The sequence below is a fragment of the Copadichromis virginalis genome, linkage group LG14, assembly GCF_057382275.1.
Source record: "Copadichromis virginalis isolate Kocher_CV1m ecotype Utaka linkage group LG14, C_Virginalis_male_GT1.1, whole genome shotgun sequence".
Classification (NCBI taxonomy): domain Eukaryota; kingdom Metazoa; phylum Chordata; class Actinopteri; order Cichliformes; family Cichlidae; genus Copadichromis; species Copadichromis virginalis.
In genome coordinates, this window is record NC_140631.1 from 13809297 (window position 1) to 13830209 (window position 20913).

The 20913-nt window shown below is 40.6% G+C and overlaps 2 protein-coding genes across 4 annotated transcripts; one reads left to right on the top strand and one right to left on the bottom strand.

The window, feature by feature from the left end:
• Positions 1-931: 931 nt before the first annotated feature.
• Positions 932-20452, top strand: LOC146693604 (uncharacterized). Of its 3 annotated transcripts, XM_085478612.1 has the most exons (14): positions 932-1498; positions 1605-1728; positions 9479-9540; positions 9624-9738; positions 10066-10155; positions 10492-10606; positions 10728-10887; positions 13590-14244; positions 14356-14416; positions 14518-14597; positions 14681-16055; positions 16167-16223; positions 16334-16462; positions 16546-16707. In XM_085478612.1, the coding sequence occupies exons 6-8, from the start codon at positions 10544-10546 to the stop codon at positions 14198-14200; spliced, it is 834 nt and encodes a 277-aa protein (XP_085334738.1). In that variant the 5' UTR covers positions 932-1498; positions 1605-1728; positions 9479-9540; positions 9624-9738; positions 10066-10155; positions 10492-10543; the 3' UTR covers positions 14201-14244; positions 14356-14416; positions 14518-14597; positions 14681-16055; positions 16167-16223; positions 16334-16462; positions 16546-16707. The 3 variants fall into 3 exon arrangements, 2 of the variants coding, with proteins under 2 accessions (XP_085334738.1, XP_085334739.1); XM_085478613.1 differs by lacking the exons at positions 932-1498; positions 1605-1728; positions 9479-9540; ... (2 more) ...; positions 10492-10606; positions 10728-10887 and adding an exon at positions 12592-12837; XR_014923797.1 differs by lacking the exons at positions 932-1498; positions 1605-1728; positions 9479-9540; ... (4 more) ...; positions 13590-14244; positions 14356-14416 and adding exons at positions 18840-19639; positions 19746-20452 and having other exon boundaries at positions 14514-14597; positions 16546-16716.
• Positions 4158-7665, bottom strand: LOC146693605 (TOG array regulator of axonemal microtubules protein 2-like). Its single transcript, XM_085478645.1, has 4 exons — positions 7521-7665; positions 7260-7418; positions 7005-7143; positions 4158-6923 (listed from the first exon to the last, which is right to left on the bottom strand). Exons 1-3 carry the CDS (start codon positions 7616-7618, stop codon positions 7014-7016), a joined length of 387 nt encoding a protein of 128 aa, XP_085334771.1. The 5' UTR covers positions 7619-7665; the 3' UTR covers positions 4158-6923; positions 7005-7013.
• Positions 20453-20913: the final 461 nt, after the last annotated feature.

Genomic DNA, 20913 nt, shown 5'->3' on the forward strand with positions numbered 1-20913 from the left:
GCACTGTGAAGCTATTTGAAAGTATTTGTCAAAGAACAATGAGCACTAGATATCCACTAGATGGTGTTATAGTAAAACACAAGCATAACCCTCACTTAGACAATTTTACCTGATACACAGTTTGTGACCATGTATTTACTCTTCTGGCACTTTGCCTTCACAATTTTGTATTAATTTCACTACCTTTTGGCATGATCACCTTTTAATTTGTTTCTCACATTTGTGACAAAGACACTGCACTGGAGGCAAACAAGACTGTGTAAATACATTCAGCAAGTTGGATTAGTTTCCAGTTTCTGCTGAATACAAGCAAAAACCAGTCACTTCAGAAAGATGTTCAGAATAAAATCTGTAAAACTGCCAAAGAGCAGCACGTGAACTGAACACGCCCGCTCTCGTCTGATCTCGGAAAACGTGATTTTCAGATCCAGCAAAGTGGATATTTTTCACTGTGGATAAATTGCATGGAAACGTTTAATGAGTCATCAGCTATTTCACTACAAAGATGATGTGATTAATGTGTTTGATGTGGAGCTCTTATGTAATGATTACATTTTTAAGATGTAATTTTCAAGTGAAAAACATAATATTTATCTGTTGCATAGTTTACAGTGCGGTGTTTTATGCACTGAGTTATCATGTAGAGTTCTGTTTGTCATCTAGCACCATAATCAGGTTTTGTTTTTATTGCATCTTAGATTTTCCAGCTGCTGTGCCTGAGCAGCCACCCAGAGACCCTTTGCTGCAGTTAGTCTCCCTGCAGGAGGCGTCTGGCTGCTGGCTGCTTGATCCAGCTCTGGCTGCTGCACTGGGACAGACCAACGAGGAGGTGGAAAAGTCAAAGCCTGAAAAGATGCACTGCTGTCAATTTAAATATTAACACAAAATGATGATGTGAGATAAAACAGATTTGATTCTATAATTTGAACAAAAACACATGATAAAATTAAAAACACACCATAAAACAAATAAAATGAAGTCAAACTAAACGTAGGCCTGCCTCACAGCCTGAGAATAAACATCTGCATATCAGAAGCTAAAACACTGGTGGTAATCACACTCCTAACCTCCCACTGAGCTGCACCAGCGTCTGATATTATCCAGAAACCACACGGCAGCAGAAATTATTTTCCTCATCAGTTGTTGTAAAAACATGTCAGCACATTATTTTAGAGCATTTATGATATCACAGTTTGGGATTTCATCAGAAGAGCATCCAGTGTAATAATCTGCCAAATCAAATATGCAGAGCTGCCCACCTTGGTGACCCCGTGTGACAAAGAAGTACACAAACATATGTAATATTACTGGTTGTAGAAAGTAAAATGTGTGTTCTGTCTGTTTTATTTGATTGATTTTGATTTGGGGAATTAGACCAGCAGTGAAGTGTGGGCCACCATTCTGGCTCTGATCTGGCTTCATGGTTTCAAGATGGATGCAAAGGACGAGTGGGAGCTTCTGGCTATGAAGGCTGCCTCGTGGCTCTGTGCTCACAATGGTACTAGCAATGATTGTAACAGATAAAATAACAGCTTTAAAAAACTGTTTCATTCTACAGCTTTCCTCCCACAATCATTATTTTAATATCTGTTTTGTGTTTTTAGCACCGTGTGTGTCAGAGTGTGTGGATGCTGGAAATGTCCTGCTGGGTTGCAGCGTGAAGAAAGAAGCTCTGGGACTCTGAGGGTTTTCTTAAAGTAGCTTCATCTTCAGAGTGAACAGAAGCAGGTCTGCTTACTCCACACTGCCTTTGATACAGAGCTGTTTTATATCATCAACCCCTTTTACATGTTTATTTGTCATGAATTATGTACCTAATATTGGTTTTACCATTGTGGAAAAAAAGTATGTCAAAATTGTCTGAATACTCCTGACACAGTAGAAGATTGGACCACTGCTGTGGCAGCTCATTCACAAAGTGTTTTAATTCCTTTTCTCTGCCACTAGATGGCGATTATGTTCATACTTTTACTGATTTCACACAGAAACACCAAAACCAATCTAAGAAGAGTCTTTTCCCTTCCTGTTATAGTTCGGAAAATGGCTTCAGTTCAGGACATTTTCAAGATGGTCCTCAGTGAATTGGAGTGAATAGAGCAAAACTTTTAAAATAACTATTTACAGTGTTTACACCATCTTCTAAACAAAAGTAATATTTTTATGGCCAAATTGAAATGAAACTATACAGAACGTCATTCTGTTTCTCTCGCAGGAGTTACAATTTTATCCATGAAACACTTTCATTCTGCTAATTGACACCGATTGATCCTTGACAGGGCTCTAGACTAACTTTTTGCCATGGGCGTACCAGTACGCCTAACTTTAAAAAGTTAGGCATACCGGCACAAAAGTTAGGCGCACACAAATTTTATAATAATTTATATAATATAGAGAGATAGAGAGAGAGCTAGCTGTGCATGGAGTGTGATTTTAATAGTCGTGGAAGCAAAACAGCAAAATTCATGACGACATTGATCAAATGTGAAGCGCAGTTTGCTGCTTCTTTTGCTGCTGGCTCGATGAATTTTGGTTGAAAGAGACAAAACCTGCAGCTCAGAATCAGCGCAAAAAGACGTAAACACAGACCGGACGCATCAGAATCGCTGAGCTCTGACAGCGTGTCCGTCTAAGGCCGTCAGGTGAGAAAGCCGAGAAAGACAAAGCTGATTCTGATGCGTCGGGTCTGTGTTTACGTCTTTGTGTGAATCCGTGTACCTGCTCTCATTTGCTGTTTGGTTGTTGTTGAAATGGTTTTGTGAGCTTTAATCTGAGAATCTGGCGTTTCTGGCAAAACACAGTTATATTTAAAAGTCATTCAGGATTTAATGAATTGATATCGCTTTATTCAAGCTACTCCTCCCACTACCACCTGCACCTTCATCTGGACCACGGCGAATCAGAGAGGTCCCGCCCCTTACTATCTCTGATTGGTTTAGTCCACGATAGGGGCAAAATGTGTGTATGTTGTTGACCACAGGGAAGGTTGCAGATTTATTTTTTATTTTTTGCTACCCAAACAGTTGGTCGCACAGGTGCAACCAAATATTTCTTTTTAGTCGCACCACTGAAAAATTTGGTCGTATTTGCGACCAAATTGGTCGCACTCTAGAGCCCTGCTTGAACGTCTTAACACAGCACATAGTCTCCATTCATGTTCGCTTATTCATGACTGTAGTTAGAGTTACATCTGAATTTTCAAAAACTGCCTGTTTTGTAGTGATTGAAATAATAATTAGCATAAAAAGTTATGAAATCTATGTTTGGTTTTTTATTTCTTTGTTGTAACAATTTTGGAAATAAATTGTATATTGGCGTAAAAGTATCAATATATTTGAGGTTTGAGCAGCAAAGTTGAGTACCAGGGTTTTGCTCCTGAATAACTTCCTAAGTCTTCTCTGCCAATGCCAAATAGCTTTCTGGGTGCTGCGCTGCACTGTCAGAGCACACCTCCTTATCTACGGTTTTCTGTGTTTCTTATTCTCTTTAAAAGTTCTGCTGAGGGCCTCCTATACTCAAAGTCTAAGAGCCAGCTCTGTTCTTTGGCTCGACTTTCTTCCATAATCTTTTCACTTTTGTGAGAAATAAAACACAATTTAAGAACAGATTGTCATAAAAAGAAATGGCATCAATAACTACACCAAGGACATTCAAAACAAATTTTAAACTTGGCTTAAAGACCATAAGTCTGATCTGAAAATGTCGACCAACTTCAACATTTAGATTGTGACACTAACTTGTCTCTCTTCCACAGTGTGTTTCCTTTGTCCTGCTCCCCTCTCCCTTAACCAGTTGTGGCAAATGGCTGCCCCTTCCTGAGCCTTGATCTCCCAGAGCTTTCTTCCTGTTAAAAGGGAGTTTTTATTTCCCACTGTTGCCAGGTACTTGCTCAAAGAGGATCATTCAATTGTTGGGGTTTTTTTTTTCTGTATTACTTAGTGTATTTACCTTACAATATAAAGCACCTTGAAGTGACTGTTGTGTTGATTTGGCGCTATATAATTAAAACTGAATTACATCTCTGAAGAAATGTTTCATGCATGTTTTGTTGCCTTTTTAAAGTGATGGGGGAATAATTGTAATGGGCTAATAAAAAGGGACAGACGTGCTCTGTGTAAAGATCAACCCTTTGACCATCATTCACTGCATCATTAATTGCTTTAACTTATAGTCCATAATGCTGTAAAAACAAAAGAAGGAAAAGCTGAGTCATTTTCACATTTTTATTGAGGTTTGAATTCAGCAAGTCTGTTGCTGATCTCAGTAAATGTAACAGGATGTCTCCGAAAATTTACAGTTGTGGATAAAACAGGGTGATGTGTTATTGTCAGGTTTGAGTGAATAACAGGACCCAAATGCAGGACTTCCTGAGAAGCCACAGGCAGTTTATTTACTTCACTTACTATTTATATCAGTTTGGCCAGCAGTCACGTATAGGTTCAAACAAAATGGCACGAGGCTGCAAAAATATTTATCATCTAGTAATCTTTATTAATGAAAGCATGAGTGTACCCACCAAAACACACCAAAGAACCCAACCCCTGTAACAGCAACTGGCTTCTTTTTATTCTCTATCATTCAGGTGAGCATCTGGAATAGCCCAAGTCTGGGGGAAGCAAACCAAACGAGGAACAAAACATCCACATATGCAAACATCAAACCACAATATAACACATGGAAGACATTTATATTTTGTACAAAGTCCTATGAATAATTCAATATGTATATGCTTCAGTCAATTGCATATAAATTAGAAACACCAAGAGTGAAACTTCCCCAACCTGGCACATTGGTTTACTCCAGGAGCTCATAGACAAGTAACAAAATCTGTTGTTGTGCTTCACCTTTGCTCCCAGTGTGTCCTGCCCATTATTAACCAAGCTCTCCCTCTGTTACACTGGAGTCCTTGCCAGTGTTTCTCACCCACGTTCATGTGATTAAGATTCCTGTAACAAACGAAACTTTGTATTCCCGTGAAAATATCTTTTTTTATTGAGTCTGCTTTTGGCTAAAGGCCAACGTATCGACCTTCCTTGGGACAGAAAATAATCTGTGTCTTAGTCTTAATACTCGTCAACAACACACACAAAACAAAAATGAGCATTTAAATTTAAATGACATAAATAACACTGAATATAAACAGTCTGGTTTTCTAATATTGAAATGAAAGAAATTCTATTTTTTAAATTTAATCATTTTGAATTTTTAACAGCACTGCCAAACTCTGATTCCTTCTTTAATAAACCTGGAGAGTCACTTACCTCTGTGTCAGTACTTACCAAAATATTGCCTCTTGCCCCTCTGACAGATGACCTCGCCTGAGAAAAAACAAAAAACAAACCTTAAAATGGCTGCAACTGCTGTGCTCCCTAAATTAGTACAAATGGGGGGAAAGGAGAGTAGGCATGTTAAATATTACAGTTAGATTTTCTTAAACTTTCACTCTTAGAAAGCATTCTGTTTTAAAGCGAGCACTTTAAAGACATGATGTTTGTGCAGGTCTCCACTCCTTCCTCCTCATGTTATCCAGCCACTGGTTCAGTCTTGCTGCTCCATCATAACCTTTAGTAAAACGAGAGGCTCAGAAGCAACAAGAGTATTGTGTGAAAAGAGATCTGAATAAACAAAGAGTGGCAGACCCCCGGCTGTGTTGTGTTCTTGCTATTAGCAACTTTATGGTGATTCAGAACATACAGAACATACAGAACATACAGATCCTTTTTTATAGATGATGTTTGCTGAGTATTCATGCATGCATCATCCATTAATGTTTGGGAGGAGGGGCTGATTGACTTTGTCAGGACTGTTTTTCCCAATAAGCCACCACTATTAAACTTTGACGAGCCTTATGGCCAACTCAACCCATCAGATCTTTGATGTGTTAAAGCCAAAAACCTGCTACAAGACACAATCGAGAGGACTGATGAGAAAAGAAAGTGAACTGGATTTTCTTCAAATTTAAAGAGCACCGTTAGCTTTAGCTCATTTAGCTTTGTTAGTGAGCATACATGTAGCTTACAAATAAGTAAATTGAATTAAGGGAGGGAAGAATCAACTTGAAGGCTGAACTCCAGGAAAAACTAGGAAGCTTGAAAGGGAAACAGCAGTTACTTTGGCTGCTGCCACAGCCGCTCCTTAAATACCTGGTCTTGCTGACACACTTAATTATCAAGCTGGTGCCTACATGAAGGTGAGAACTTCACTCCCAACCACTGAATAGACAAGATTGTATCCACACGACGGCTTTATTGATCCCTTTGCAGAGGTTTGAAATTTCTTAAAATAAATCTCAGAAAATCGGTTTGGTTTCGATGTTTAAATTATTTTTCCACAACAACAAACAGAAGCATCGATGTGAGCATCGGTCCAAAGAAAAACAATACAAAGATATTATTAGTAGCTAACATATTGCACTTTGGGCTACTGACTAGATAGCCACTAATTACGCGAGGAAATACAAGAATAACTGAATGCAATTTGATTTATTGAATTTGTTTATTGAAAATGACTTGAAGAAAGACGAGAACATTTGTTGTCGTTTAAAGTTTTCTTTATTTTGTGCCAAATTGGTGCCAAATCAATAAATGAGCAGTAGAAGCTACCGTTCACAGATGGAAAATGTAAAACACTCACTTGCCACTCTATTAAGAACATGTTGCTTTTTGGTCAATGTGACGGACCAAAAAGCAACAAAGTTATTGTACCCAATTGATCCCTATGAGCGACCGTGGAGAGGAAAAACTCCCTTTTAACAGGAAGAAACCTCTGGCAGAACCAGGCTCAGGGAGGGCGGCCATCTGCTTCGACCGGTTGGTGGATAAGTGAGTGTTTTTTGTGCATTTTAAATATTTAATTACTGTGAATGTTATATTAAATATTTAAATGACATATATACTTACCTGAAGCAGACGTGATGTGGGAAATTTCTGAAAATACCACACAGAAATGAGCAGCCTTCAAAGTGGTTTATTAATTTGAAGGCTGCTCATGTATGCTGTGTGGCTTACCTGTGTCTGTTATTTCTGAAATACGTCTCTGAGTCTTCTTTCCACCTCCCAGCGGGATTTATCCGAGACGCTTTCTTCCCACATCTTTCTGAATTTCCTCTGTTTGACCAGGTCTTTTAGGATGGCCTTTCCATGAGCTCTGCAGAGAGAAGCATTTTTAATCAGCACATTAGTTTCTAAGTAAATGCAGAGAATTTATCAAAAGAAAGTCAAAATAGAAATATCAGCCTATAATTGTTAAAAGTTCACACTGACCTGACTTCAGAGGAAGCATCCTGACACAGTTCACTGACAGCCAACAGGAAGCATTTGGTGAAAATCCGTCCTGCAGACAGAACTTTCTCTGCTTCCATGAATTTATTGATTATAAGGAGCCCCAGTGCGGCACCAGCTCTCACGAGAACGCTCTTATGTCTGAGGAAGGAAACACAGACAAATCCACTCAGTGTGTTTGATTTTCACCTGATCTGATTGTGATGCTGGGGTCACAGATACTCTTCACAGGTGTGAACTTACTTCAAACCCATAGTCACCAGGCTGTTTAGAAAGCGACTCGGGCTGCAACCGCGAACCAGAGCGGTCAGAGCTTCCTTGGCATGCTGCTGAATGAGCATATTGGCATTTGCCCTTGCAAACACCTGGAGTAAACTCTCACAGGTCCATTCAGCTTCTTTGTCCATCCTCTCTCTGAGGTGTACACAAAAATATATTACGGTGTCCAGTGCCGCACAGGACACAAGAGCGATTGTTTTTAATCTAAAGAATCAGAGGAAATTTCAGCAGTTAGAAATCAAACTTGTTACAAAGATGCATGAGACAGGGCACGCTTGCAAACATGGACAGAAGAGGGTGGCATAAAGACAGATGTAGAGAAAAACAGCTGGTATACCTCTTGTGTCACCCCCAAGCAAACTCTACGGAGGTTTAACTCCAACTCCTCTTGGTGATGCCGCACCAGGGTGCGGATGTATCGCAACCCCTCTTTCTTTTTCTTCCTGTAGGAACATCAAATAGTTTTAAAACTCACATCCTCACATTAAATTGAAAATAATTAATGATAACAGTAGAAAATCATTTTACCAGTCGTCCTGACTCAGCAAGCTGAGGCTCAGCTGGAGAGTCTCTGAAGGATCAGAGACTGGCTGAAGCTCCTCCCCTAACTTTTCGTCAATTGACAGGAGGTACCCCATGATAAGCCCTTTAAAGTCCACCTCTGGAGGGTGTCTAACAACCCTTCGAGGTTTCCTTTGTTCTGGAGCTGGAGTTTGAGGAGGAGCTGGAGCTGGAGGAGGAGCTGGAGTTCGAGCAGGGGCTGGAGCTCCAGGAGGAGCTGGAGCTCGGGAAGGAATTAGCCTCCAACGAGCTGCAATAGTTTGGGGCAGAGAGGCATCCACATTTTTTAAAATTGTTTGCTCCAATGCCTCAAACATATGTTGGGCTGTCACCAGCCTCACAACACCAGCAACTTCTTTGTCTGCACAGATTAGATCATGAAATATTTATTACTCACATTTCTGTTTGTTTGCAGCTGAAAATGAACAAGACTAAAGTGCACTTTAAAGGGGAGAGCAAACCATGTATGTCTATAAGTGTTTTTATTTAATTACATTTTTCAAGTTTTCAATTCATCATAATCAGTCTTAATTAACCATTTACCAAAATTTGTATTCAAATAAAACCAAATCACAGCCTGGATAAAAAGTGAAGCTGAAATGTCAAACTTTTGACCTCTATAGATATTTTACCATGGCAACACCTTAACATTCAATGTGTTTTAGCAATGTGTAAACTCTGGTTGGAGGGTTTATCTCTCACACAACAGCTGATTAAAAGTCTGAAGAGTTTAAATGTCTGACATTCTGACTCATCATTACGTCGATTTAAGAACTGACCTGTTTCTCTGTAGCTTTTTAACCTCACTGGAATCTGACTTCTCCTGTGAGGACGAGAAGATGATGTGGTATGTGACTTTTGTTGCCATGATGCCAGGTCTCTCTTGGAAATGAGATTTTTAATCTCAATGAGATTTTTTTTACCTGGATAAATAAAGGATTAATAAAAAAAGAGTGTCTTTCTCTCCATCTTCAAGCTGGCCAAACGTCATGACTTTATATCAGTAAATGGTTTTAACTAATTAAGAAAATGTTATGTGGAGTTTCCCTTATTTTTTCCAAAAAGTTAGATCATAAAGAGGTTTATAATTACTTAACACTCACTAACTCGCGCTGACATAAAATCTTATATCACTTTAAAGGTTTGTTTAAAAAAGAGAGAGGCAAAAATGATGTTTTCCTCATTATACTGATATTTGTCATTATACCATCCATAGATCATAAAAGTCAAGAGCATATTTACAAAAACAAACATATTCCTTTTCTGTCACTTTTTATGGTTTTAAACTAAAATAGCTGTAAAATAGTTTTGGTTGTCCAGTGATGTTTCTTCTGTCTCCTCTCCTCGTCCAATCCATAAAGTAGAGTCCAACTGCTCCCTGGACCCTCTGCAGTACCTCAACACTGATCAAACCCAGGCTACGGTAGGTAGAGTGCTGATGTGTCTGCTGTGTGTGGTTGTTACTTGTTGCTGAGGAATAAATATGAATGTGTTTGTGGTGTGCAGGTCAAGCTGGCTGCAGGACACAAGTTTGACAGAGATGTTGAACTGCTGATTTATTACAAAGACGCCCACCAGCCCACTGCTGTGGTGGAGGCAGGACAGGCCTCTGCTGAGCCGGGTGAGTGAAAAATAAGTGAAGTCATTAGTTTGCAAATAAAAATTCAAGATCCCAGTTCTTCAACCTGGAATTTAATTGTATTGGAATATATTGGAAACTGTAAACTTGACATTTTTCTGTCCTTTTCATGTCTCTGATGTGTTCAATGGCTTCATGTGGAGAGTTTGTGTTGGTAGTGAATCAATCTGAAAATATGAGTAATACTCGCACCAGCAGTGCCAGAGTATTCATAAAGTGGTGTTAGAGTTACAAAATATTTCCTCAAATCTTTCCTCAAATCGTTCCTCTCACACAGTGGCCTCACCATCTTTTCCCTCTTCCCTTCAGGACAGTCCTCTGCTCCTGTTGAAGAGTTTACCAATGGGCTGCTATTCAAACATTTTACAGTTTGGGGTCTCGTTGTGAACACATCTTCCCGTGAGTTGTATTCATGTGATCTCAGTGACTTAAAGTGATATCACTGTAAAACACCATGTTGCCTTTGGATGCTTCTGCAAAACTCCAGGTTATGTTTGATTTACTTGCTAAAACAGATTACTGAAAGCATACTTGTATACCTGCCAAAGAGTTGAGCTTTTGCTTGTGTAGATGAAAAAACTCTCCTCTTTTGCTGTTTGTCTTTACTGATGGAGAGGTGGGGAACACCAAAGAAGTGATTGAGAATTCAGGTTCTCACAGGTAAAACAACAAAAAGATGATGACATGTGCTGCGTACCAAACCTGTGTGTCTTAAAAACAGCTGTTGTATTGCAGGTGTTTCTCTTTTGGGATTGGGGAAGGGGCCAGCTCTGCTCTCATCAATGGGATGGCCAAGGAAGGAGGAGGTCACGCTCAGTTCATCACAGGGACTGACAGGATGCAACCAAAAGTAAGACAATGAGTCATAACAATTATCATGAAAAGGCAAGATGATATTATTATTTGAACAGAAGACATAAATTCCAAAAACATAAATGTATATTTTTTCAGGGTTTTTCATTATTTTTCAGGTGATGCAGTCGCTGCAGTTTGCTCTGCAGCTGACTGTGGTCGACATCTCAGTCATATTGGATTTACCAAAGGAAGTGTCTGTCACTGTCCTCTCTCCACTAATCACAACACTTTTCCAGGGTCAGAGGTCACTGATTTATGCCGAGCTCACTAGGACAGGTAGGAGCAGCCTCTCATGTTGTTGGCAAACTAGATCAATCTGCTGGGACATCTGATTTTAGGACAATCACTTGCTTTTCCAAAGGACACTGACAACCAGACATTAGATGCCACAGCCCTGGCCCACGGTACATGAATCACAATGTGTTACTTCAGAGGTGTGATGTTTTCAGGGGTTTTTTTTTCTGCGCTGCAGAAAATTGTAAAACTACTGTGAACTTGGTGGATCTGTCCAGATCTTTGACTGGAAACTATTTCTATGAATGAGTGGTTTAAAATGTGTAAGTGAAAAGCTGCCATATTTCAGGTCCCAAAGTCAAACGAACACTGAGGGATCACTGAGAGCTAAAAACGGTCTAACTTCTTTCATCTTTAATAAAATGATCAGCGTTGCTGTTTTACCGGGTTTAACAATTAAGTTTAACATCCAGGCATCCATGAAAACAGAGTTTATTCAATTTAACTGAGTTAGAGTTTTGCAGTAAGTTAGCTCGCTAGTTTCCACCTAAACATGATCATCATAAGCAGTGTTACCAATTCATACACTGGTTTATCATCTAGACTTTTTGTCTCATGCAGCACCATGATCAGGTCCAGTTTTTATTTCATCTTTGATTTTTCAGCTGCTGTGCCTGAGCAGCCTCCCAGAGACCCTTTGTTGCAGTTAGTCTTCCTCCAGAAGCCATCTGGCTGCTTGATCCAGCTCTGGCTGCTGCACCGGGAAAGAGCAGTGAGGAGGTGGATTGATAAATGAAATTCATAACAAAAATTCATAATGGACTTTTTCCATTTAGGAATAATAAAAATTTCTTTTTAATTGCTATTAACTGACAGTCAGATAACCAGCTTTTAAAAACATATTCATAAACACTTTGCAGTCAACAAAATTTGCACAGAGGTTATAGATGAAATAAAAAGTATCACGTGTTTTCTAGGTGTGTTTATGACTCTGTTATTGTACATATTCTGTGTTATACATCATAATCATTCCAGTCTCTCTCTTTTTTTTTTTACTGTTTTAATCTTTATAAAACTCTTATTTATTTATTTATTTTTGTGATTTCTGCTGCCCTATTGGTCTGGTCTCTCTTGAAAATCTGAAAATGTGATATTCATAATAAAAGGATTTAAAAGTTTACTGCCAAAAAATTATTAAACTTCATAACAGAAATGTGCTAACTGGCTTGAAATAGATTGAAACTGTTATGAGATTGCTTCAGGGAGCAGACATGACACCGTCTTTTAGGTTTCGTCATCACTTTGTATTATGCGCACAACACCACCCTCCTCTGGCTTCCACGTGAACTGCACCTTAAACATCAACTGTTTACAAATGTCATGACACAAACAAACGTTTCAATACCGTAAATCACTTTTTGGACTGCGATCACTTTTTGGCACAACATCGGCTCTGATAACATTTAAAGCGCATTGAAAAACTATTCTTTAATGCTAAAAATCCATTATCAATTGTAATTATTTATTTATTAATTTAAATTTCAGATATCGATCTTCATTTTTGTAAACTGGTGAATTAATGATTTTTTTAAAGAATTAAAACGACAAAGTTTGGCAACATATTTTTTATAAAGGATGAATAAAACAGTAAAACAAAATGAGAAATATAAATATTTTTGAAAAAGCTATGATAATTAGACGAACTTTATTTTAAATAAATAAAATTGATTTTCGGTGCCACTGGGAGTCATGGTGATGATGACGTGTTTGAGTGCAGGTATAAAAGCAGGAGGCAAAATTGGAATTCGGGTTTCACGTTTGAGCGCAAACAGGAGCTTTTTCCCACTAGTGCTGTGAAAACTCGGATTTTTCAAACTACAGCCAACGTTTGAAAATCTTCAAGAAGGATTTGCAAAATGACTTCTACAAACTTCAGTCGCGAGATGCACCTGCTCTCCCTTTTCATTGACGAGGTGATAGATCAATGCTATGGTGAGTGCAGCAGGCTAATATGTCAGAGTGCTAGCAAACAAATACAACTTAGATTTTTGTCTTTTATTGTTTGGAAGTAGGACTTCATGAGTGTTAACGTTTAGGATGAGATGTTTCATACTTGAGTAACATCAATTTTAACATGTGCCAGTACACTATAAAGATGGCGCCATGTTTTTTTTTAAATTGCTGGAAAAAAAAACCAATTGAATGCACGCGCCCTGGAAACGACGTAAAGCGTTGGAGGACGTTGACGTCAGCGCGCGGCCGTTTTTGCATGTAGAGGGTTTGAGTCGACATGTTTGGGCTGCTGGCGCTGAGTTATACCTGAAAGTTTCATAGATTGTGAATTTTATAAAGCTGGAGAATGGAGTTTTAAAAGTTCACAGAGTCGCTGGATGAGTTTGAGATTGAAACAGTGTGTGCCTGCAATGAGGAGGTGGGAGGTTTCTCACCTAAATGTAGCTGTTTTATTCTCAAAATATCGGTGCTCAACTAATATGAAGATATTGCTCCTTAATGTGAATGCGTATTAAAACCTCAGTGAAAGTCCATGCAGCCTTACACCGCATGAAAACTTTTACCAAAAAAGGTGAAGGCTTTCATAAACAATGAGTTCTGCTGGGAGCTTCTTACTGTTTGTGTGTGGAAGAGCTTATGATGATGTAAAGCCATGTCTGGACAATTTAAATTCAGGCTTTAATTTGTGTGATCACATGATTAACGTACACGCATGCTTTGCTTTCTCGTAGCTGAGCTGGTGAGTCCAATCACTGCTCCTCAGATGGTCGTCATTAACTTGAGGAACCGTGAACTGAGCAGCAGCCAACTGGACTCCATGTCCCACCTGGTCCTCACTCTTTACCATAACCTGGTGACGGGGTCCAAGGACTTTCCTTACATACCTTTTAAAGGATTGTTCCACCGGGACCAGGTGACGACACCATTTGTCCATGTGAGGCAGAGCCAGAGAGAGAACACCACTCCTTCTCCTCCTACGGACTCACCAGCTGGCATGATGCTGCCGCCTGCGGGCTCCAGCTCTCATCCACGCTTCCTGACTCCAGTTCTTCCAGAGAAAGCGGATCTTGCTGTGCTGAAGGCAGATCGGAGGAACTGTGTCGGCACCTTGACTGTCGACGGCCTCCTCGTCACCAGAGTCATCTCCACTGTTTACCGAACAGAGGACACTGAGATGACGAACCGCTGGAGAATAACAGACTACAGCGCGGACGGCAGAGTTCTCACTTCGGTGCTCTGCCGTTTTCTAAATATGTCGGCAAAGCGTGCTAAGAGGAAGGCTCCGGAGGAAGAGAGCAGCATCCGGAGCCCGACTCCAGCAAGGAAGCGCTTGAGATTATAATATACAGTGAAGCATGTCGAACGTCAGCAAGCCTGAACAAAGTGGTAAGTAGTAAATAGTGCTTAAGGTTGTTTCTAAAATAATGTCCTAAAATATTTGAAAATCGTCGAGGTTTTAACTTCTATTCTTTCTTTTCTGCCTCTTGTTTCTAAAAGTCAGGAAAAAGAGTCACGCTGCGAAGAAACTCCACACAGAAGATTTTCCCTCAGTAAAATGGTAAATATATTCATCTTGTTATGACGTTTGCTCACAATAACCAGGAGTGTTCCTGTGTTTCTGAAGTGATTCACTCTCATTTGGTGTTATTTGATCCAAAGACAACTGAGGGTCTTCAGAGCAGCGTGAACGGCCGTCACCTGAGAGAAGACAGTCCTGGCACCTTTGTGGTTCCCTCCAGGTACTCCAGCTTCATCCCACAGTCCAGAGAGATGCAGTTAGGTTGAATGTGAGTGTGAATAGTTGTCTGTTTCTCTGTGTTAGACTGACCTGTCCAGGTTGTACTCCTGCCTCTGGCCCCATAACAGCTGGGATGGCTCCAATCTTGAATTGGATAAGCTGAAGAAATGGATGGAAGGATGATCCAAAGAGAAACATCAAAGGCCCTCTCACAAAAAAAAGATAAGAACTCATTTTACACATTGTTGAAACATCCTGAAAGTTATTTGTTCTGTTTAGAAACTTGTTGAACTGTTGTTTCGACTTGTTGTTCATTTCTTATTCGGTTCAGCTGTGTTTCTATGTGTCCTTAGTTCCCATAATCAGCCTCCTGTGTGTAAATATTGTGTCAGTCTCCCTTTGTCCCTTGTCAGAGTGTTAATCTCCGTCCCCTCGTGTTTCCTTGCCTCAGTAGTTCTGTTTCCTATAGTTTTCCCCCAGTATAGGTTTTGGTTTGACTTTTTCAGTTCCCTTTGTCAGTCTTTGTATTTAGTATTTCTTCATCAGTCTCATCACTTTCCTCTGCAGAGAGAAAACAATAAAAAGACCTGAAGAGGTCTTTTTATTGTTTTCACCAAATAACACCAAATGAGAGTGAATCACTTCAGAACAACAGGAACACTCCTGGTTATTGTGAGCAAACGTCATAACAAGATGAATATATTTACCATTTTACTGAGGGAACATCTTCTGTGTGGAGTTTCTTCTCATCTTGGCTCTTTTTCCTGACATTTAGAAACAAGAGGCAGAAAAGAAAGAATAAAAGTTAAAACCTCAACGATTTTTTAATGTTTGGGATATTTTAGAAACAACCGTAAACACTATTTACTACTTACCACTTTGTTCAGTCTTGCTGACGTTCACTCTCCTCATCTTCTCTCTAAAGGAAGATGCAAACGCTCTCATTGTGAAAGATAAGTATACATCCATCTAACCTGCGACTCTGTCACAACTCTGATCAGCAATTCTTTCAGGTTTGTCTGTTTTGATGATGCTATTAATTGTTATTATCCTTTATCCAGGTAACTTTCAGAGAGGAGCGAAGCCAGCGTGCTCTGTAAACTCTCATTAAAAAAAAGATAAGTACATATTGATTTTATATTATTATGACAGCTCCTCCTCAGTGAACACTTCCTCTAGTTGCTGAAATCATTTACTAATTTTTTTCTTCCCATTTGTCTTTTGTTTTTCAGAGAAAACAGAGAGGAGACAAGGTGACATTAAGACCTAAGACAGGACGGATTGAACCCTTTCTCGTAAAAAGATAAGTATTCACTCTGCTTTTAATCAGAATATTGATAAATATCTAAAATTCTGCTCACCTGGTTGATAAAGTTACTAAAACGATTCCCTCTTTACTGTCATTTGTCCTTTAGAGAGAAGATGAGGAGAGTGAACGTCAGCAAGACTGAACAAAGTGGTAAGTAGTAAATAGTGTTTACGGTTGTTTCTAAAATATCCCAAACATTAAAAAATCGTTGAGGTTTTAACTTTTATTCTTTCTTTTCTGCCTCTTGTTTCTAAATGTCAGGAAAAAGAGCCAAGATGAGAAGAAACTCCACACAGAAGATGTTCCCTCAGTAAAATGGTAAATATATTCATCTTGTTATGACGTTTGCTCACAATAACCAGGAGTGTTCCTGTTGTTCTGAAGTGATTCACTCTCATTTGGTGTTATTTGGTGTTTGTCTTTGAAAGGAGAGGAGCAGCAACGACACTGGGAGACAAACAACAGGATGATCCAAAGACAACTGAGGGTCTTCAGAGCAGCGTGAACGGCCGTCACCTGAGAGAAGACAGTCCTGGCGCCTTTGTGGTTCCCTCCAGGTACTCCAGCTTCATCCCACAGTCCAGAGAGATGCAGTTAGGTTGAATGTGAGTGTGAATAGTTGTCTGTTTCTCTGTGTTAGACTGACCTGTCCAGGTTGTACTCCTGCCTCTGGCCCCATAACAGCTGGGATGGCTCCAATCTTGAATTGGATAAGCTGAAGAAATGGATGGAAGGATGATCCAAAGAGAAACATCAAAGGCCCTCTCACCAGCTTTCATTTATTAAATTTGTCTTTACTGAACGATTTCTGGTGTGTATTTGCATTGATACTCAGACAACAGCTCCTCTTTCTGTTTGTGCTGGAAGATTCAGGCAAACACATATTACATATATAGATTGTTATGATATGACTCAGTTTCACATTTAGTGCTATATGAGAATGATAAGGTCCAGTTTAATAGTATTGCTAGTGTCTAATGAAATGAACACGTGATTTTCTTTTTTCTTTTTTTCTTGCCTGTCCCGTTTGGCTCTTTTGCATCAGAATTGTTGTCTAAAGGCAAAGAAAGATGCTCAACGGATTTACTTTACCAAATTGACCATCCCAGTCTTGCCGTAATGGTCCATTTGATTCACCTTTTATTGTTTATTTTATTTTCACTTGCTGAATATGGGACAGACTTGACTGGGGGAAAGAAGGGGAGAAAGAAAGAGAAACAGCTGAGAAGAGGGACGGGGGAGAAGGGCAAAAAACAAAACCCAACAGAATGGGCAGAAAAAGAAAAGAAAATGCATCTATCGATCACCTGTTGAGAAAGAAAAAAGAAAACAAGCAGAAGAGAACAAGAGTAATAGAATAAAGAACATCACAATGATATATGGGAATATGACAGTAAATACTAAATGTTAAACATTATTGTGCAGCACATAAGATCAACAGAACACAGTGTGCTTTGAGGTAGGAGCCAAAAAGGGTGTAGTTTGTGGGTGTGATCACCCGTGTGTACACCTGTGAGCATGGACGCGCTTGTTTTTTGTTTTTTTAAAAAGTTCCTTCATGTAATGATCTGCTAGAGGGTGTGGGGGGGCACAGCCCCGTCCTCCAGGGCATAAAGCAGGTATGGAGGAGATCAAAACTCCAGACATCCAGAGGCCCCCAGAACACAAGAGACCAAGGAAGACCAACAGAGGGGCAGCCGCGCCACTGTCCCAGTAAGAGCCGAGGAGAGTCCCAGATGAGGGCTCACTCAGCAGCCGCGGAGCAGAAGCCAGGGGGACTTGCAGTGACGCGCCCGTGACCTCCGCCGGCAGCCAGCCGTGCCTGTGTGACCGAGCCCCAGGCCGAGAGGCCGGGGGCACCCCACCGCCGAAGTGGCCCGAGCGAGCCCCAGGCTCCAGGCCCCAATAAGCGGCCGCCAAGGAGTGAGCCGGTGTGTACCTGGACGCCCATCCCCAGACACAAAGAACCACCAACGCACCGACGTCTGAGGGAGTCCGCCACTGGCAGGGGAAGTGGTGGTAGGGGGAGATAGGCCTCCAAACCTTGGAGGGCCTGAGATGTCCCCAGAGAGGTGGCGTCTGACACCCAACCTGACATATAGACACAGACATACAGGCACACACAGACACAAACATCCATTCCCACCCTCATGCTCTCATATGCACTTACTCCACACTCAACCAACGTGGAGACAGACATAAAGAGACGCTGTACACACGGTCACACTCCCCAAGCGTACTCTACGAACCGGGTCTAGGTACCCTTGCCCCTGGAGGGGGGAACTGCACCCAGACCCAGGTGGTGTTACCCTTTTCCCTGCGGTGGGGAGAGGCAGACCGCCCCAACTCCGCAGCAGCAGGGAGGCCCCACACTCCAGACCGCAGTCGGACGGCCAACTCCTCCTCCTAGCCCTCCCGCTCCAGCAGGCCGCAGAGAACGGGGGTGAGAGAAGACTCCAAACCTCCCTCCACCCGCTCAGTGTAGTGTTGATGCATGTGTGTTCTAAGGTGCATTTAAAACCCAGGAGGGCATGGAGCTACCTGCCAGAGAGCAGCAGGTAAGCACATAGTCCCTCCTGCTAGCCCTCAATGTCTACGCTTACGGCCACACCACCCTGAACACGCCCGATCTCGTCTGATCTCGGAAAACGTGATTTTCAGATCCAGCAAAGTGAATATTTTTCACTGTGGATAAATTGCATGGAAACGTTTAATGAGTCATCAGCTATTTCACTACAAAGATGATGTGATTAATGTGTTTGATGTGGAGCTCTTATGTAATGATTACATTTTTAAGATGTAATTTTCAAGTGAAAAACATAATATTTATCTGTTGCATAGTTTACAGTGCGGTGTTTTATGCACTGAGTTATCATGTAGAGTTCTGTTTGTCATCTAGCACCATAATCAGGTTTTGTTTTTATTGCATCTTAGATTTTCCAGCTGCTGTGCCTGAGCAGCCACCCAGAGACCCTTTGCTGCAGTTAGTCTCCCTGCAGGAGGCGTCTGGCTGCTGGCTGCTTGATCCAGCTCTGGCTGCTGCACTGGGACAGACCAACGAGGAGGTGGAAAAGTCAAAGCCTGAAAAGATGCACTGCTGTCAATTTAAATATTAACACAAAATGATGATGTGAGATAAAACAGATTTGATTCTATAATTTGAACAAAAACACATGATATAATTAAAAACACACCATAAAACAAATAAAATGAAGTCAAACTAAACGTAGGCCTGCCTCACAGCCTGAGAATGAACATCTGCATATCAGAAGCTAAAACACTGGTGGTAATCACACTCCTAACCTCCCACTGAGCTGCACCAGCGTCTGATATTATCCAGAAACCACACGGCAGCAGAAATTATTTTCCTCATCAGTTGTTGTAAAAACATGTCAGCACATTATTTTAGAGCATTTATGATATCACAGTTTGGGATTTCATCAGAAGAGCATCCAGTGTAATAATCTGCCAAATCAAATATGCAGAGCTGCCCACCTTGGTGACCCCGTGTGACAAAGAAGTACACAAACATATGTAATATTACTGGTTGTAGAAAGTAAAATGTGTGTTCTGTCTGTTTTATTTGATTGATTTTGATTTGGGGAATTAGACCAGCGGTGAAGTGTGGGCCACCATTCTGGCTCTGATCTGGCTTCATGGTTTCAAGATGGATGCAAAGGACGAGTGGGAGCTTCTGGCTATGAAGGCTGCCTCGTGGCTCTGTGCTCACAATGGTACTAGCAATGATTGTAACAGATAAAATAACAGCTTTAAAAAACTGTTTCATTCTACAGCTTTCCTCCCACAATCATTATTTTAATATCTGTTTTGTGTTTTTAGCACCGTGTGTGTCAGAGTGTGTGGATGCTGGAAATGTCCTGCTGGGTTGCAGCGTGAAGAAAGAAGCTCTGGGACTCTGAGGGTTTTCTTAAAGTAGCTTCATCTTCAGAGTGAACAGAAGCAGGTCTGCTTACTCCACACTGCCTTTGATACAGAGCTGTTTTATATCATTGTTGTGTTTTCTACGGCACAAAAGTTAGGCGCACACAAATTTTATAATAATTTATATAATATTATGTGTTTTTCTGGATACACTGTGCTTTTTCAGCATTCAAAGATTGATGACACCGTGTCAGAGCACTGGCTATGAATTTCAGAAGGATCAGGCCTTAACTTAACAGAAAAGTTATCAATAGTTATTTTCTTATTACAGCTACATCCACTTCTGTCGTGCCTAGGCTGCTCACTAGGGCTGGGTATCATCACTGATTTCTATAATCCCTTCGATTCCAGTTCTCAAAGTCCCGATTCGATTCAACTTAGCCTCAGACAGTCAGAAATATTATAATTCTGATCATTTATCAGTACTGACTTCATCAGAATTGTGAACATCACAGCAGATGCCTTTGTGTGAAAGTAACTGAGAATAAACACAGAAAAACATGAAGGAGATTTTCCTGGTCTGGCTTTTTATAGCAGATAACCTTAAAAATATTCTACAATTTTCTGCATATAAAGTTTAAATTTCTTCAGTATTGAACATCAGAAAAAACAGGCTTTCTTGTCCGAGGTCATTTAAGTGAAAAAAGAAAAAGAAAAGAAAAAGACAGCAGCGCTGTAAACAACGGTAGACTGGTGGGTAATAAGCGAATGAATAATGCAGAAAACAGAGATTGGAGACGGGAAACTGTTCTTGAAGTACAGAGAGAGATAGAGAGAGAGCTAGCTGTGCATGAAGTGTGATTTTAATAGTCGTGGAAGCAAAACAGCAAAATTCATGATGACATTGATCAAATGTGAAGCGCAGTTTGCTGCTTCTTTTGCTGCTGGCTCGGTGAATTTTGGTTGAAAGAGACAAAACCTGCAGCTCAGAATCAGCGCAAAAAGACGTAATCACAGACCTGACGCATCAGAATCGCTGAGCTCCGACAGCGTGTCCGTCTAAGGCCGTCGGGTGAGAAAGCCGAGAAAGACAAAGCTGATTCTGATGCGTCGGGTCCGTTCTGTG